Here is a 17,739-nt window from a genome sequence, read left to right on the forward strand (position 1 = left end):
GTACCTAGATCATTCCCTGTCTCCTGACAAGCGCAATACTATTTAACAACTTTGTGTAAGTTACACAGAAGACATACAGCCTCCGGTTTTACTGTATCATATACATTCAACATTACCCTTTGGGAGTGTCTGTCATATGAACAGAGCTGTGAATGTCAAAATACAACTACAAAAATATATTTAAAAAACAAAAATAGCATTTTAAACACTTGTTCCGTGGAAAGTCTGACATAGAACAGTAAATACTAAATCGCAGTATGTCATTTAAAGCAATAATAAGGTGAAAATGGTTACAGTAGCCTCCAGTTTTGGGCACTCAACTTCAGACATGTTGGGCCTGATTTTTGGAAGTGTTGAGCATCCACAACCTGAACTGAACTGAGTGGGAACTGGGGATTGATAGCACCTTTGAAGAATCAGGCCCAAGGCGTTTCAAGCTGGGCACCTAAAAATGGCATCCAAGTTGGAGACCATGGAAAATTTTGGTCTTGTTCTCCAGGTGCCTGAGCATATGCTGCTATTGAAATCTGAATGTCCACTTACTTCCAACAGGGGCAGGAGCAGGGCCTTAGCCATCAAATATTTGACCTTTTTATTTCATTAGGTCACTTTTAAAAAACATTAGGTACTTACGGAAGAAGCACTTCTTGAATGTTATTCCAAATTGCTTTACCTCCCATTATTATTGTTAGCTGCGTTGTAAGTTCAAGGAGACATCCGCCCGGATCACACTAAAGGTTGAGAGAGGTGTGAAAAATGCTGCATAACTCTTTAGGCAAGATTAAAGTGTTTAAATTAAAAAAATATACTAAAATTTTTAAAATTACATTATTTTAATCTTAAAAATAATCCAAGATGACAATTGAGACAAATCCCTTTGAAAAGGCCCAACAGACCAAATCTGACATTGCTATAAGTGGGCAGGATACCAGTGAAGTCAATGGAACAATGGCCCAGATCATACAGCCTCTCTGTATTGCACTGTCATTACGAGAAGATCACTCTAGGGGAGGGGGATCTGTGGATGGTGGAGAGCTGGTTCTGAGGATGTTATACCACCCTCCTCTCTGCTGCTGATATAGGTGGTGTTCATGGGAAAGTGAGTGTGGCTGGGTCTTTGTTATGCCACAGTGGTCCCTTGTGGGTCAATGAAAACCTAAGTAACTTCAAGAAAACTTGAAGCTACTCTAAATTATGCTAAGGGGCTGGTCCAGCACACAGTTGTCCTGAATTTGGGGAAGTGCAAAGGCTACCTTTGAACTCCCCTTCTGTGCTGTGCACTCCTTGGCAATAGCTGAAGAACTAGGGCTTGTCTACACTCGAAATGCTACAGCGGTTCTCCTGTTGGCGTAGGTAATCCGCCTTTCTGAGAGGCAGTAGCTAGGTTGATGGAAGAATTCTTCTGTTGATCTAGCACTGTCTACACTGGGTATTAGATCAGAATAATGACATTGCTCAGGGGTTTAGATTTTTCACACCCCTGAGCGCCGTAGCTGGAATTGACCTAACTTTTTAATGTAGACCAGGCCCTAGGCTAATATCTTACATTGTTAATTAAGAAAAAAAGATATATTATAGTGGATTCCTACCTCTTCATTTCTGTATTTCCCTAACCAATAAACTGGGTCTCCAGGGAATCTTACAAATTTACCCTTAAAGAATGCAATGTAGAAACATGAAGAATAATAGTTGACAAACTGGAATAAGAACATCTTCATGGTCAGACTGTTTTCATAATCAGTCTGCGTCCTTGGTAGTTCTGTAGTTTAAAAAAAACACACCAAAAAACAAAAAGGAAAAGAAAATTAATATTTGAACAGCTTTAGTGCCTCCGTCAAAAAATGTGCATGTGCCTTGCATGCTTGAATAGAATTTACAGCACAATTTAGATTGTTTAGGGTCCCTAATACATTGTAGCCATTATGTTAAATATAAGACACTTGTAAAGAGGAAATAATTTGTTCTTTGACACTAAAAGAAAAAGAGCAACACAATTCTCTATCGCTCTCATAGAAAGGTTTCAGAGTAACAGCCGTGTTAGTCTGTATTCGCAAAAAGAAAAAAGAAAAGGAGTACTTGTGGCACCTTAGAGACTAACCAGTTTATTTGAGCATGAGCTTTCGTGAGCTACAGCTCACTTCAGGTGCCACAAGTACTCCTTTTCTTTTCTCATAGAAAGAAAATCCTCGCAGACTCAACAAACATAACACTTTGAACTGACGGAAATAAACCATATTAAAATACCACTACTTTACACAGGTAAAGTAGAATAGCTACTTTAATGTAGATGGCCTGGATGGAAAGAACAGTAATATTTGTGAATCGTTATCTGTTTAATAACGAGAGAAAAGCATCTAGCATTGGACCAGTGACCATATTCCATTTATTTACAAAAAAGGGCCTGTTCTCTCCATAATGTCCTTAAATGTGTTATGCGGTACTGATCTTTTTTCATAAAGCCTGGGTATTACAGTAATCTTGCTTGTTTTGTCTATTTCACAAATACAAAGCTGTAAACAATTGATCTTTCATGCTGGCTATACAAGGATTTCTTAGGCAAGGAGTAAAATATATTTAGTTGATAAAAGTGAAAAGCTATATTTGAAAAATTCTAGAAGTCATTGCATGCTATAGAGGGAAAATTCTGAAATACTTGGTGTAGATATTAATTTACTGGGGTCCTTATTATAAGAATGATGTTGTTTTCTCTTATAGTTCCTAGCTAAAGCATAAACTTACCAAAGTCAGTAATCATGATTGCCACTTTTTCATAGATGATGTTCAAAATCATGATGATTATAAAACTGATGATTGAAGCAGTTACTGAAGTGGCTGCCTGGGGAGTCAGGTACTTCTGAATTGCTTCTGTTCCATTAATGTGCCGTGGCAGCTTTGCAGAAAACACAAGGAAAACAGAGAGTCTGTAGACGATGATGCCAATAACTGACGCAACGATCAAAAGAATCTGAAAATAGAGTACAATATATATATTATATATATATATTAGTGTAAAATCATATGGCTTGGGAAAAACAGTGGTTTGAAATATATATTATGAAGGGCAAAGTGAAACTATTTAGACCTTCTTTCTCCCCATCCCATAATATGAGAGCAAGGGGATGCTCTGTGAAGATAAAGCACAGTAAATTTAGAGCCCATAAAAGAGAAGACTACTTTGTGTAGCATACAGTCAACCTGTGGAAAAAGAGATGGATAATTTTATGACCGATAATGTTTGTAGCTATGCAAGCTAAGATAAGGAGAAAGGTAATCAGATCTCATGCTTTGGGGCATATGATTGTCACTTCCTGGGGTTAGAAAAGAATCTTCTCTTCCCAACACCCCATGTACAGCATTGCACAATTGGCAGGATGCATTCTGGAGGAAAAACACTGTATATGAGCCAGATATTATTGTTGTTGCGGATTGTGGCCAGAAAAAAGCAACTGCCCCTCAAGAGAAACAGGCACATTTTAATTAGGGCTGTCAATTAATCGCAGTTAACTCACACGATTAACTAAAAAAAAAAATTAATCACGATTCAAAAAATTAATTGTGATTAATCGCACTGTTAAACAATAGAATGCCAATTGAAATTTATTAAATATTTTTGGATGTTTTTCTACATTTTCAAATATAATCAATTTCAATTACAACACAGAATACAAAGTGTACAGTGCTCACTTTGTACTATTTTTGATTATCATTTTTACAGTGCAAATATTTGTAAACAAAAGAAATAGTATTTTTCAATTCACCTCATACAAGTACCATAGTGCAATCTCTTTATCGTGAAAGTGCAACTCACAAATGTAGATTTTTTGGTTACATAACTGCACTCAAAAACAAAACAATGTAAAACTTTACAGTCTACAAGTCCACTCAGTCCTACTTCTTGTTCAGCCAATCGCGAAGAGAAACAAGTTTGTTTACATTTATGGGAGATAATGCTGCCCACTTCTTAATTACAATGCACCTGAAAGTGAGAACAGGCATTCACATGGCACTGTTGTAGCCAGCATTGCAAGATATTTACATGCCAGATGTGCTAAAGATTCATATGTCTCTTCATGCTTTGGCCATCGTTCCAGAGGACATACTTCCATGCTGATGATGCTCGTTAAAAAAATAATGCATTAATTAAATTTGTGACTGAACTCCTTGGGGGAGAATTGTATGACTCCTGCTCTGTGTTTTACCTGCATTCTACCATATATATCATGTTATACCAGTCTCGGGTGATGACCCAGCATGTTGTTTGTTTTAAGAACATTTTCATTGCAGATCTGACAAAACGCAAAGAAGGTACCATTGTGAGATTTCTAAAGACGGGCTACAGCACTCGACCCAAGGTTTAAGAATCTGAAGTGCCGTCCAAAATCTGAGAGGCACAAGGTGTGGAGCATGCTTTCAGAAGTCTTAAAAGAGCAACACTCTGATGCGGAAACTTCAGAACCCGAACAACCAAAAAAGAAAATCAACCTTCTGCTGGTGGCATCTGACTCAGATGTGAAAATGAACATGTGTTGGTCTGCACTGTTATGGATCATTATAGAGCAGAACCCATCATCAGCATGGACGCATGTCCTCTGGAATGATGGCTGAAGCATGAAGGGACATATGAATCTTTAGCGCATCTAGCATGTGAATATCTTGTGATGCCAGCTACAACAGTGCCATGCAAATGCCTGTTCTCACTTTCAAGTGACATTGTAAACAAGAAGCAGGCAGCATTATCTTCTGGAAATGGAAACAAACTTGTTTGTCTGATTGGACTTGTAGGCTCTAAATTTTACATTGTTTTATTTTTGAATGTAGGGTTTTTTGTACATAATTCTACATTTGTAAGTTCAACTTTCTTGATTAAGAGATTGGACTACAGTACTTTTATTAGGTGAATTGAAAAATACTAATTTCTTTTGTTTTTACAGTGCAAATATTTGCAATCAAAAATAAATATAAGGTGAGCACTGTACACTTTGTATTCTGTGTTGTAACTGCAATCAATATATTTGAAAATGTAGAAAACATCCAAAAATATTTAAATAAATGGTATTCTATTATTGTTTAACAGCGCGATTAATTTTTTTAATTGCTTGACAGTCCTAATTTTAATCAGTCATACCATCTGCATTGGTTGAAATAATACTTTCATGTTCAGTATTTTTTCCCCCTTGTTTTTTGTCATATCTGCTTCTTTCCCCATTTTTATTTCTTGTTAGCTATCTAGTTTTTATTTAGATTGTAAGTTCTTCAGGGCAGCAAGTTTCTCTTCTTATATGTCTGTAAAGTGACGTTTATCCCCTGTCCCCCACACCACAGACATAATACCATAGTAATAAACCAAATTGCAATACATGTTATAAGATTCTCCCAGCATTCTGAACCCCAGCCAGCCAGTTAGTTAGTTATTTTCTTCACTGTGCTCCAGACATGAAAACCCAGAGCATAGCCTCTTCCATGCTGGCCAGCCAGCATTCTATACAGTCCCTGTGCTCCAGCTTCATTTCCTATCACTTGTGATGGTTTTCCGGCTACAGAATGTTGTACAGGCTCTGGGAGCATGCAATTATCAGAGCCTCAGCTTTTAGAGATGGCCTTTCTGGGCCTGCCCACCATGTTACATATTGTTTCATGGATGGCTGGACTTCTTTCAATTTTTAGTTTTAATTAAAGTAGCAAGATTGGGAAAATCAAAGAGCTCCCAGCTTCGCTCTTTTAAGTGAAACGAAAAAGCTGAAAGAGGCCCAGTCGTCCATGACATGCTATTGAACTGAATGGCTGGAACAACAATGAAAGAAACTGGGAAGGAGGGGGGGAAGTGCAACCAGATCTGTCCCCAAGGTAATCCACTGTTCCACCTACCAGCAAAACGTGTATCTGAAAATGCTGATGGAGGAAACAGTGAACCACATTTTCAAACATAGCCCACAAGCTGTAGCCACAAAATATGCATAAGTATAAACTTATCTGTTTTTCATATGCAAATGTATGTTTGGTGTATGCAGTTGTGTGTTTGGGCATGTGTGCAGATGCTTTTTGGGGGCAACTTAAACATCCATATTTGAACATTCAGATCAGCCTGTCACTTTATTGGCTCATATACAGTTTAGTTTTTCATGAAGCTATTATTTGTCAAGCGAGGTACATTATATTAAAGAATAAGACCAATAGAATTTTACCCAGAAGAAGACTGCACTTATACAGAAGGTCATCCGTACACACTTTCCACAGGCAGTGTATGGCACGTGCTCTTCTTGCTGGAAAGAGAGTTGATTTAGAAGGGGATTAATCATACATCTGCTCTTCTTTTAAATATATTTTTCATGTGACCTGTTAAGCACTTTGACATGTTTGGGGCAGAAGAACGGGAATCAGAATCCAGGTTTCTATTCCCAGACCTGACATCTTTGCCATGTCCCCCTGGCAATTCATTTGGGCCGATGCGTTCCAAAAAAAAAAAAAAAAAGTGTCCACTGATTTTGGGTGTCAGTTTTTGGGTGCCCAATTTGAGAAATGTGGGACCTCATTTTCAGAAGTGCTAAGCACCCACTGCTCAAATCAGCTGGATTAGTGGGTGCTCAGCACTTCTGAAAGTCAGGTCCCTATGTACCTAAGATTTGGCATCCAAAAACTGTCACCCAAAATTAGTGGACACTTTGAAAATTTAGACCTCAGCCTATTTGTCTCTCAGTTTACCTCCCTCTAAAATGGGGGTGATGCCTACCTCACCCAGGTGTAATGGGGCTTCATTGATGTTTTAAAAAATCTTTGAGAGCCTCAGATGAAAGATCTATATAATGGCAAAAATATTATTTTTTAGCCAAATCTTCTCTATCTAAAAATGCCTTAAGAATTGTTTAGAATTATCATTGTGTAGTAAAGATAATGTAAGTTTTATAAGCTTATTAATAAAACCAGGTATCCTGTAGCACAAGATTATAATACAGAAGGGGCCACTTAGGGTAGATTTTTAATCATGTCAGTCTAGTTTTGGAACTTTTCAAGTCCCCTATTATAAACATTAATATAGTATGGCTAGAACATGAAAGCAAAGCAAATGATCAGGTAAACGCTATAGTGATGCAATAACAAAAAATAATAAAAACCTGACAGCTGAGCTGAGTGAGCCGCTAAAGCAACTTGAAAATGTATTAAAAAAAAGAGCTCTAAACTAAGAGCCTCGTAAATGTGTATTGTGTTTCACTAGAATGAGAATTATCCCTGTCCAGGTGAACTCATTAATGTTATTAGCATCCATTAATGTTATGAGCATCCATATATGCTTGGCCATAATACCTGTTTGTGCTTCTCTCATTCAAAGAAACCTGTGGATAACAAAGTCTGGAAACTGCATGAAATGCAACTTCTCTTCCTCTATTTTGTCTTGTTTTCCTGGCATGTCTCCAGGCTTCCAAGAACAAGGAACAATCAGTGAGTTGAGGGTTGCCAACCCTCCAGGATTGTCCAGGAGCACCCAGGAATTAAAGATTAACGGCTAATTAAAGATTATGTCATGTGATGCAACCGCCAGGAAAATGTCCAACCAAAGTTGGCAACCCTATCAGTGACGATTGTGGGCTTCTCACAACAAAAATTATTCAATGCCAGGCTGTTACCTGAGATTAGAGGTACCATTTTGTGGCACCAGATCATTCCACTGCAGTCCCTCTGGCTGTTATGAAACTGCCCTTTAGTAATCACCCCCTCACTTGGTGTTATAGATTACAGAAAGGTTTCAGAGTAGCAGCCGTGTTAGTCTGTATTCGCAAAAAGAAAAGGAGTACTTGCGGCACCTTAAGAGACTAACAAATTTATTTGAGCCTAAGCTTTCGTGAGCTACAGCTCACTTCACCGGATGCATTCAGTGGAAAATACAGTGGGGAGATTTATATACATAGAGAACACAGATTACAGAAAGTTGCCAGTCCCAAGGTTGCAGTAATTGGTAAAACCAGCTGAAATGATAAATGTGATTTCTGTGAACCCCAGGCCTCACATTTTAGCCTGATACAGATTGGTGTATGCTAGGCCTGCAATTTATTAGATCAACATATTGGGTCAGATCCTCAGCTGCTGCAAACCGAGGTAGCTCCACTGACTTCAGTGGAGAAACGCAGATTTATATCAGTTGAAGATCTGGCCCATCACAAGGTCTTTGTTTGAATTTCTAGCTTTCACAGTTTGCAGTATGACCAATTCTAAAAACATTCCTTACCTGTGTGATTTCATTTGTTACTACATGAATGCATCGTGCTTCGTATTCTGGACGTACATGTTCTTCCTGCTCTAAAAATTCAACAGTGTCCCATTCATATTCCAGTTCAGCCTGCCGTCGCTTCCAAAACTCCAGAAACAAAGTAACTAACCAAAGGAAAAACAAACAGAGCTATATCATACGTACACCGGACAGCATTGAACTCCTATGCTGTAATATGTGAACCGTTAATTTTTTAGATCACTTTTTGCAGACACAGAATATAACCTTTACTGGCTGGTGGGATGGTGCCAAGACTTTCTCAGGGAGAAAATAACTGGATCTATTTCTTTACCTAATTACTGCTCTAATGATGTAGGTGTTTTTATGATATCAACCTGTGGATTCTTTATGCTAAAGAATGCATAGAAGTTTATTTTTCTTTTCTGAAAACGTATTGAATAGGAACAATTTGGATTTTATATTGCAGTATGGTTTTTCAAAGCAGATTGTTTGGTTAATTGAAGGAAAATAATTTTGGAGAGTTATGGATGTTTTTAAAATAAAACTTTAGCACATATAGGAAATTGCCATAGGGAAAAGACTAATGCCCATTTAATATACACTATAGAGTTAGTGCCACACCTACTAAAAGTTTTCCAGACACAGTTACAGTCAAGTCACCAAAACCAAGCATGAAATAAAAAGAAAAACTCTAAGGGTCAGTTTGGGAGAGGCCGTTGCATGAGCACATTCTTGGAAGGAAGGCTCCTACCTTTACATGGCTCCACACAGGCCTCTCACACTGGCAGTCCCTATGCTCCCTGAACTCTAGGGAGCACAGAGACCACTCTTTACAAGCAAGAGGCCAAAAAAGGGGAAGTGGTGCCCTGACCTTCTGTATCAACCTGCAGAGCAAGGCCAGTGAACCAAAGAGGAGCAAGCTCCTCCATCCCTACATCTGGCCACTGGTCTGGTCCCCAGCATAATTTAGAGCACCTCATCAGTGCTCCAATTAGCACCAGCTGCAAAAGGCCCTCAAGGACTGTTCCAATAGCTGGGAAATATTGGAGTGCAAGGTTGTCCTGGCCTTACAGCATGCTGCCCCTCCCCCTGCCACAATCCCTGTGCTAGCAGCCAGGAAGTGGGTTTGGCCCAAGGGAGGCTACGATGACTCTGGCACTGAGGGAGCTGCCTACACAGAGGGACTCCTCCAGGTGTGATAACTTTATAGCTGTACTGTACCGCTCAGGCCTCAGAGCAGGGCAGGTTCTTCTGTCTGTATTTTAATTGCTCTTTTCTTTAATTTATTCTAAGATGGCATTTTTTACTGATTGAAACAAATGACTGGGAGTCTGGAGATCTGGGTTTTAATCCTGTCTGGCCTTGGGCATGTCACTTACTATAATTTAGTAGTCCATACCCACTTTACAGGGGGTATTGTGAGGCTTAATTAATTCATGTTTTGTAGTTATTTGAGTTCTCTGAAGGGAACATATTACAGAAGTACCGTTATTAATAAGTATATTAATGGTAGCAATGCAATCATAGGGTTAAAAATGTATCATTCCTTAAATTACTTAAAGTACTACAATTCAATGAAAATTACAACTGAAATGGCATCAGGACCATGGCTCACTTAGATTCAGTACAATTGTGATGGACAATTCACCTCCTTATGTAGCGGGTTTATGATGAGAATACTAACATACCCTTGTAAGCATTATTGTAGCTATGCAGTTTAACTTTCCATTTATCATTTTTGGAACCATACTTCAAAACAGAAAATCACAATTTTTAATTAAGAGACAAATTACAAATAAGTTAACTATTGGGACAACAGAAAAAAGATCAAATTAACATAAAACTGTTCTAATCTTTGATTTAGGGAATTTCCTGCTGGTATCTTAAGCGTAGTGTACCTTTGAAAAGTTCTTAAAAGAATCAAATTTAACTTAATTATTTTATTGAAATAGTTACTTTAAAGCACTTTATATTAAGTTCATTATCAAAAGATCAAAGTACAACATGTTTTACAATAACAAGCATATTAATCTTTTCTTATCAAGCTGACATATTGTTCTAAAATGTTACAGTAGTTGTCTTCTGTACACTACCCTTCATGGAGCACCACTGATAACATAAAACTTACTTCTGTAACTTTGCTGACTAGCTTCCAAGTCAACATTACTTGTTAATCACCAACAAGTAATCACTCTGGTTAAGGGGCTACAGTTAAAGCCAATTAGCAACCTTGCTAATATGGACAATCCAAAGAGGCTTAATAAAGCGGGGAGGGACCCTCAGGCTCCTCCCTTGGCCATAGACAATGCTGCTACTACTAATTCACAGTCCCCGTCTCTCTGATGGGAGAGGAGGGGTGGGAGGAGAGATCCTGGACCTGGCTCCCCACTTCTCTGAACCCCGGGCTGCCATCTCACGCTGCCTCCTCTACCACATCCACTTCCAGGCTTGCTCTGGAAGAAGAGATGGTGGCTTGGTGAGGACATGGGTGACACTGTGAAGCGGTGGGAGAGGGGAATGGGAAGGAACCCCATAAACATCTGCAAACCTCCTGGTAAGCAACTCATGCGTAAAGCAGAGTCCCGTCGATGAAGAAATTGGGAAGTAGCACATACTGTGATCTCTGCTACTTGGCCAGTAACATGGGCCCCCTTGCTAAGAAAATTCTGGTTCTGCCTCTGCGGTCCAGTGAAACAAGACACTTTCTGGAAAAATAAACTTTGACTTGTCCATTGAATCCAGTACAGAATAGAATCAGTCCATGGGAACCCCCTGATTAAAGAGACACTTTCACTGCCACAAGATGTCCCTAGTGCTTGTAATTACTGCATGTTTAGCGTATCAATTACGTAAATGAAGAAGGAAAGAAATAATTACTAGAGTTTATAATAAATGGCTCTATTTTTCCCATTGCCTTCCTCAGTCACGCAGCTGCTAGTAGGAATAGAGAGCTCCAAGATTCCTTGGAGAAAAACAGTTCCTTTGCCAGACATGTTTAAGCATGTGGCTCCTGCTGGTTTACCACTGGGCAATTCTAATCCCTTCTTCTTCCTTTTTTCCGAGTTTAAAAGGATGAAACAAACACTGAAAAAAAAACCACCCCACCGTTCCTATCTGCCCCTGGAAGTTCTGAAATCAGTCTCCAAATGATGCTAAAAATAGTTACTGTTATGCTTAATTTTTATGTGTGAATTCCCTTTTGTAATATTCCTGAACACTAGAAACTGAAATAGTTGTACATTTAGCTACACTTTTTGGCTTATGCCTTAGGTCTGCCCAAAATTAGATGACAAAACTGTAGATAGAAAGCAAAACCTTGAAATCGACTTACCCCATACTCCCATAAATACTGCAAATATTAGTGTTCCGAAGCTATCGAATATACACAGTTTCTGTAAAGAATTAAAAAATAAATGATTTAACTATAATGGGTCAGTAATTTTTCTACATGGGATAAGAACGCTGAAAGAATGTTGCACATTTTGATTTTAGTTTTGAGCTTTTACATGGTTTAATCTTCACCTTTCCTCCTAGTATTCTTCCAATGTGCAAAATCAAGGAAATTAAATGCAGAAAACCTACATTAAACCTACGAGTCAAATATGCAGCAAAAGGGTATACAACTGCTGTAGTATCAATGTTCCACCACTCACTGTACTGGAAGAGGAGAGCCAGTACTTCAGTGGTAGGAATTTCAGTTGACATGACACACACACATTGTATTCTCTCTCTCTCTCACATACACACACAGAGCAAATGAACAAATAATTCTGACAAACAAGAAGTGACACAAAAAACATTAACCTGTTTAATAAGAAAATACTGTTTTGATATGGTAATTGTGGGGTTGCCCTCTGCCTTTTCCTTCCAACATTTCCCTTTTCACGCGTTTCTCTCTTGTACCTTTCATATTGCTGTGCTGAAGAAACATTAATCTTGCACTGGAGGGAGAATAACACTGCTGCCACTTCACCCCATGTATGGTTTAAGAGAAAATACAAAGGCTACTGCAACTGAACTTAGAAGCCCATTTCTGCAGGATGTAAATGGCATGCTACCTTAGAGGATTCACAGGTAATAGTGAGGTTCCAGTATGTGCATTCCTGATCACACTGCGGGCACATTATGATGTTGCCACCGATGTTGGGATCACACACTTCTTGGCTAAAAATAAAATCAATCAATTACACAAGCACGAAACTCAGACTACCATTAATGCTTGTAGATGGTGTGATAACTCGGTGAAGTACGGAATAAGTTGCTAAGTGTGCTGCTTTCAGACAATGCGCCTCCGCCACTTCCACTCTTAGCCCTCAATATACTGCAGATTAGATTATGAAGCATGGAAGGAATTATCTCCCATTACTCTTGGAGCTATTCTCTAAAACAAATCAAGTTAAGAACAAAACAGAGATCTTAAAAAAGCCTATTGTTCACATTTTCAGGATTTCAGGGTGACTCTTTTACCTGATTTATAATGGGCAAATCCACCCTATAATGTTCAATCTGAGCATGGTGGTAGGGGAGGTTTGAGGCGGAAAAGTGAGGAATTCTCTTCAGGCCAGGGAGTGGCTGCAGAGTCACTTGGAGTAGCCAAAATAGTCTGAAGTAGTTCTAGCTACAGAGGGTGCAAGAGGACAAGGGGATCTGCATAAGTGCAGATCCAGTAGCCTCTTCCCCACCAATGTCTCTCTTCAGGGTGTAAAGGGGGAGCAGAATTTCCCCTGTGCTGCTGTTCTGCCTATTCTCCTATAGAAGAAGGGGGCGGGGGGGAAGTCCTGAGTTCCAAGCAGTGCCTTTTAGCAGGCCCTCCACCCATATGTGAATTTCACCTATGAGAAAGTTTTTGCTCTCCCATAGGGAGCAGCAAACATAAATGGGCATGCTATGGTAACCTGTGTTGAAGTTTTGATTTTTCACTGTTTTCTTTACATTTTTACATTATACTGTATGTGGATTCAAAAAGAATTGTCAAACTATAAAGAATGAAAAAACCAAAATCTTAAATACAAGTCATTGTAACATCTCATGTCTGTCTATTACTTTTTTGCCCTGTATCTTTGAATTTTTAACTTCAGAAACAAGCCAGTTGCTATTCTTATTCTCTGTATTTGTTTCTCCATTAACTTGATTTTTGTTAGTGCAGGGATTGATCCACCACTCACTGAAGTCAATGGGAATCATTTCAATGATTGACTAAGTATCGGATCAGGTCCTTAGTGAGCCCTTTCTGTACATGGTAGCTTTAGTTTCCTAAAAGATATTATGATTTGATTCTGTTTCAGATACCGTGCTGTATTCTTTATTTTCTCCCCACGATTTATTGTCATTTTCTTTCCCTGCTTTTTAATTTCCTTTTATGTCTTCTTTATTTTGAAGGCAGAAAACTGATTTATATTTTGGGATGCTCTTTTAATGTTTTCGTTGTTTTAATCATTTTGCTCATCTGCCCTTTTCATTCCATGTCCTTTTTATTTGACATGAATGTCTCTGTACATTCTGATTTGTAAAAGCCTTCGGGCCATAACGTGCCATCAGATTTATAGCACAACTCCCCACTGATTTCAATAGGGAATTCTGCTTAAAAGCTGATGGCATGATATGGCTCTTTGTTTGCTTACAAAAGGAAAAAAGAAAAGGAGTACTTGTGGCACCTTAGAGACTAACCAGTTTCACGAAAGCTCATGCTCAAATAAACTGGTTAGTCTCTAAGGTGCCACAAGTACTCCTTTTCTTTTTACGAATACAGACTAACACGGCTGTTACTCTGAAACCTGTTTGCTTACAGTATATGTCAGGAAGGAGAAGGAGGACAGAGAGTAGAGGAGGGAACATGCACAATGAGAAGGGAGGATGCAAGGGAAGTAGAAGAAATCGGGGGGCGTCGGAGGATTTTCATGTCCCTTGGACTAGATGACCCAGCAATGTTCCTGTAGCCCTGATATATGCTTGTCATTTCCTTTTCATAGTGTTCATTCAAAAGTACCATGAACTTCAACCTGGGATCACTAACAAGGTTCCCTTTTTTTTAATGCCTAGAAAACTCTATGCTGTTTGTGAGTATTCAGAACTGTGTCAATACGAAAATACATTTGAACTGTCCATCTGGTACCTCCATGTGCAGTTGTCCTTTGTTATGTATCCATACAAAAAACAGGCAAGTCCTACTACTGCTGCCACGCTCAGCATTTGAGTGTAAAAACCAAGCCAAGCAAAATATATTCCAGTTTTCTCTCCATAATATTTCCTGTGAGGGGAAAAATACTCGTTGAAAATGCAAATAACTCCACATTTCTTTCTCAGACAACCGTCTATTCCAAATATTTAGGGCTAGACTCTATTTTCATATTTTTACAGTGTGTGACTGCAGAGGAACAGCAGCTAACCATTTCTGTGAATTTGCATGATTTTTTATATTTGCATGCAATGCCTACTTCTCACTGAAGCTCACTTTTGATTGGTTATATAGGCATGTGCCTGTATCTTATAAAGTCAGAAACAGAGCATGCTCAAATGTGTGTGCAGATATGGGCATACATATCAGCAATTAGAATTAAGACATGAATCTTCAATGTACCAAAACATGAAAGTGTTATGTGAATTCCTAGGTCTTTCTGAATTGTACTGATCATATGCATACTCACCTGACAAGATCCAATGGCTGCAGTTTGTAAATACTTCGGGGGTGAGCCCATTCCTTGTAAAGAAGATACCGTTCATTAGGGCAGTTGGGGTCCTCTGACCGGTGATTGAATCTAGACTGCAAAAGAGAATGAATATGGAAACACTGTCCCATAAAATAACCACTTAGAGTACCCAAACTGTATGGGCAGCTGAACCAGTTTACAGTGCCACTTCAGCCCCGCTGGCTGTGTGAAATCTGATCCCTGTGGAGCTACACTTATGAGACTAGTGTCCGGGGTAATCTCTTAGCCCAAGTTCCATTGCAAATTACAAAAAGGAGTTGGAAGTAAGCAAGCAGTAACAGTACAGAGGCTTGTCATTAAGGACTCGATCTTGCAAATACTTATGCACATGCTTAATTTTAATTATGGGAGTCATCTCATTGAAAAAAATGGGGTTTAGTCATGTGCTTAAACATGCATGTAAGTATTTGCAGGCTTGGTGCCTAGGATTGGGAGAATAAATAGAAAAAGATCAGTTCTAATTAAAAATGAGACTTTAAGTACCCCTAACATACTATCACGTGCTTTCTTCAGGACAGTGATGTACCACAATGAAGACTGAAAATTCTGGAGAATAAATGCAAGGCTTCCAGCACCTGTTTTAGATTCAAAAGAGGGTACAGAGGGAAATAACCCTTCATTTCCTTGCTAGGTTAGTTGTAAACGTATTTGGTGAAAATGTGGACTTGGATTACGAATTTTTAATGGATTTTTCCATTCTCATTCTATAGTGCAACAAGAAAGGCGATGAGGAAGAACATTTGGCTTTCCCTCTTGGAGAGGGAAGTGATACATCCTGGGAGTTTCTGGCCATGGAGCATCATAGAAGATATAGACTGGCTGGGGAGCCCGGCACACAGAGGCCAATAGGGACGTGAGGCAACTGAACTACATACAGCTCCCATCAGGCACCTCGGCAGCATTTCCAGATAAAAATACTTCAGTTTCTGGGCGTTTGGTTTTTGAAATAAAAATTGAAATCTTCTGTGAAAAGACACTTTTTGTGGAAAATTCTGTTGACTTGAAAAATCAGTATTCCTCTGAAAAAGAGTTTTGAAGGAAAATTTTCTTCCAGCCATTGTCTCCAAATAGGACAGTCAGTGAACAAATAAAATCAATGCCCATATGTATTTTGCTATAGGAATCATGCATATGCCTTCAATCAGCATACAAATTTATTCCCAACTAAGATACCTGTTCCAAGCATTGGACTTACATCATGAAGAGGAAATGCTGCCTTGTAGATCCCAGAGTCCAGGAGTTTGTTAATACCAAACTTTTTCACATTGTCTCTTACTGCATATTCCACACGGGAAAGAATAAAATGAACCTGAAAAGTACAAAATGCCTTGAATCTCTTGCAATTTGTAAGTGAGGAATATAAACCATAACTGTGTCATCCCAGAATCATAGATGTTAAAGAGGGGCAAGTTCTCTGGGTGAAATTCACTGTACAAGGCCACTGCCCCCATTTAAGTCCCACTTAAACTCTATTTTGGGGCATAAGTGGAACCCAAGTTGGACAAAGGTTTGGAATTTCACCTCATTAGACTGTCCTGTCAGTTTCCTAGTCAATGTAGGATTGTTCTCTACAGTACATTTCTAATGTGTCAGGAGGGTTGTTTGTTATTGGTGATGGTGGTTGTGTTGCTCTGATTGACAAAGAGAAATAAACAAATGTCTTTGTGTGGGTTTAGAGACAGAAAAGAAATAAATCTTTATATTGACTTACAATTCTGCTTCTGGTTGCTGGGTTGAAGAAGATGTCTTTGTCTTGAATGTAAAAATCAGATAAACGGGCCTTTTCAAATGGGGCAGTGAAAAACTCTTGCTCTGGTTTGATGATATTTTCATCCACTTGGAAGAGTCTACTAAACCAGTTGAAAGCTGAATCTCGGGTTTTCAGGTCATTGGGCTTCAGCGGCAATTTGATGTGCATAACCTCGGCATATGTGCATAGCACTTCCCAAGGTGCATGCACTTTTACAAAAATAAGCTTTTCATCTAAGACCTAAAGTGCAAGAATATTAAAAACGTACGCCCACAAAAAATGAAAGCAAAGAGCTCTTCATAATACTTTTAAAGTAACACAGATTTTCCCAGGTTTCAGAGTAGCAGCCGTGTTAGTCTGTATCCGCAAAAGGAAAAGGAGGACTTGTGGCACCTTAGAGACTAATAAATTTATTTGAGCATAAGCTTTCGTGAGCTACAACTCACTTCATCGGATGCATCCGATGCTCAAATAAATTTATTAGTCTCTAAGGTGCCACAAGTCCTCCTTTTCTTTTTACAGATTTTCCCTTCTCTTTAAAACCCGTAGAAAACCAATTCAGGGGTGTATTCTTTATCCATTTTAGTGAACATCTCATTAACTTCCGTAAAGGCACCGAAGGGAGATGAGAACTCTCTGGAGAGACTGGCATTTTAAAAAGATCACTAAATTGTTGCTTTAATGGTAACACCTTGCAAAATATTTTACAAAGCAATTTAAATTTTAGCACACATTACCTATATGGATTTCTTAATGCTTGTTTTTAGGTCTAGTTCTCAGGAAGCTCACTATTTAAAAAGATTTTGAACCATTAGCATTGCAGGATTACCAAAACCAGCACAAATTTACAATGTACCATTTACAAGTAGCAATATATCCATGTTGGATTTTCTCCTAACAGTTCTTCTTGCACACTGAGGTGCATGCTATGGTCAGAGGGCCAAATCATGTGCTGGGATGCACAAGTGGGGTTTCCACTACAACTTTCTATTTAATCAAAAGCCTAAAGATGTGGATTTTGAGCCCAATTTGGGAGTAAGTGGCAGAGGGCCTCCTGTTCC

General features: G+C 38.8%; 1 protein-coding gene across 1 annotated transcript in view; it reads right to left on the reverse strand.

Annotated features, from left to right (window-relative positions):
- ANO6 (anoctamin 6) overlaps positions 1 to 17,739 on the reverse strand; it is a 127,923-nt gene that overhangs the window by 23,012 nt on the left and 87,172 nt on the right. Inside the window, exons 5-15 of the mRNA XM_074942170.1 lie at positions 16,640 to 16,918; positions 16,124 to 16,237; positions 14,866 to 14,981; positions 14,334 to 14,468; positions 12,280 to 12,385; positions 11,553 to 11,613; positions 8,219 to 8,364; positions 6,183 to 6,260; positions 2,740 to 2,965; positions 1,590 to 1,759; positions 634 to 731 (exon numbers count right to left, since the gene is read on the reverse strand). Of these exons, the coding sequence (XP_074798271.1) occupies positions 634 to 731; positions 1,590 to 1,759; positions 2,740 to 2,965; positions 6,183 to 6,260; positions 8,219 to 8,364; positions 11,553 to 11,613; positions 12,280 to 12,385; positions 14,334 to 14,468; positions 14,866 to 14,981; positions 16,124 to 16,237; positions 16,640 to 16,918 (1,529 nt within the window). The remainder of the gene's footprint in view (positions 1 to 633; positions 732 to 1,589; positions 1,760 to 2,739; positions 2,966 to 6,182; positions 6,261 to 8,218; positions 8,365 to 11,552; positions 11,614 to 12,279; positions 12,386 to 14,333; positions 14,469 to 14,865; positions 14,982 to 16,123; positions 16,238 to 16,639; positions 16,919 to 17,739) is intronic.

This window comes from Natator depressus, chromosome 1, assembly GCF_965152275.1.
Source record: "Natator depressus isolate rNatDep1 chromosome 1, rNatDep2.hap1, whole genome shotgun sequence".
Taxonomy (NCBI): Eukaryota; Metazoa; Chordata; order Testudines; family Cheloniidae; genus Natator; species Natator depressus.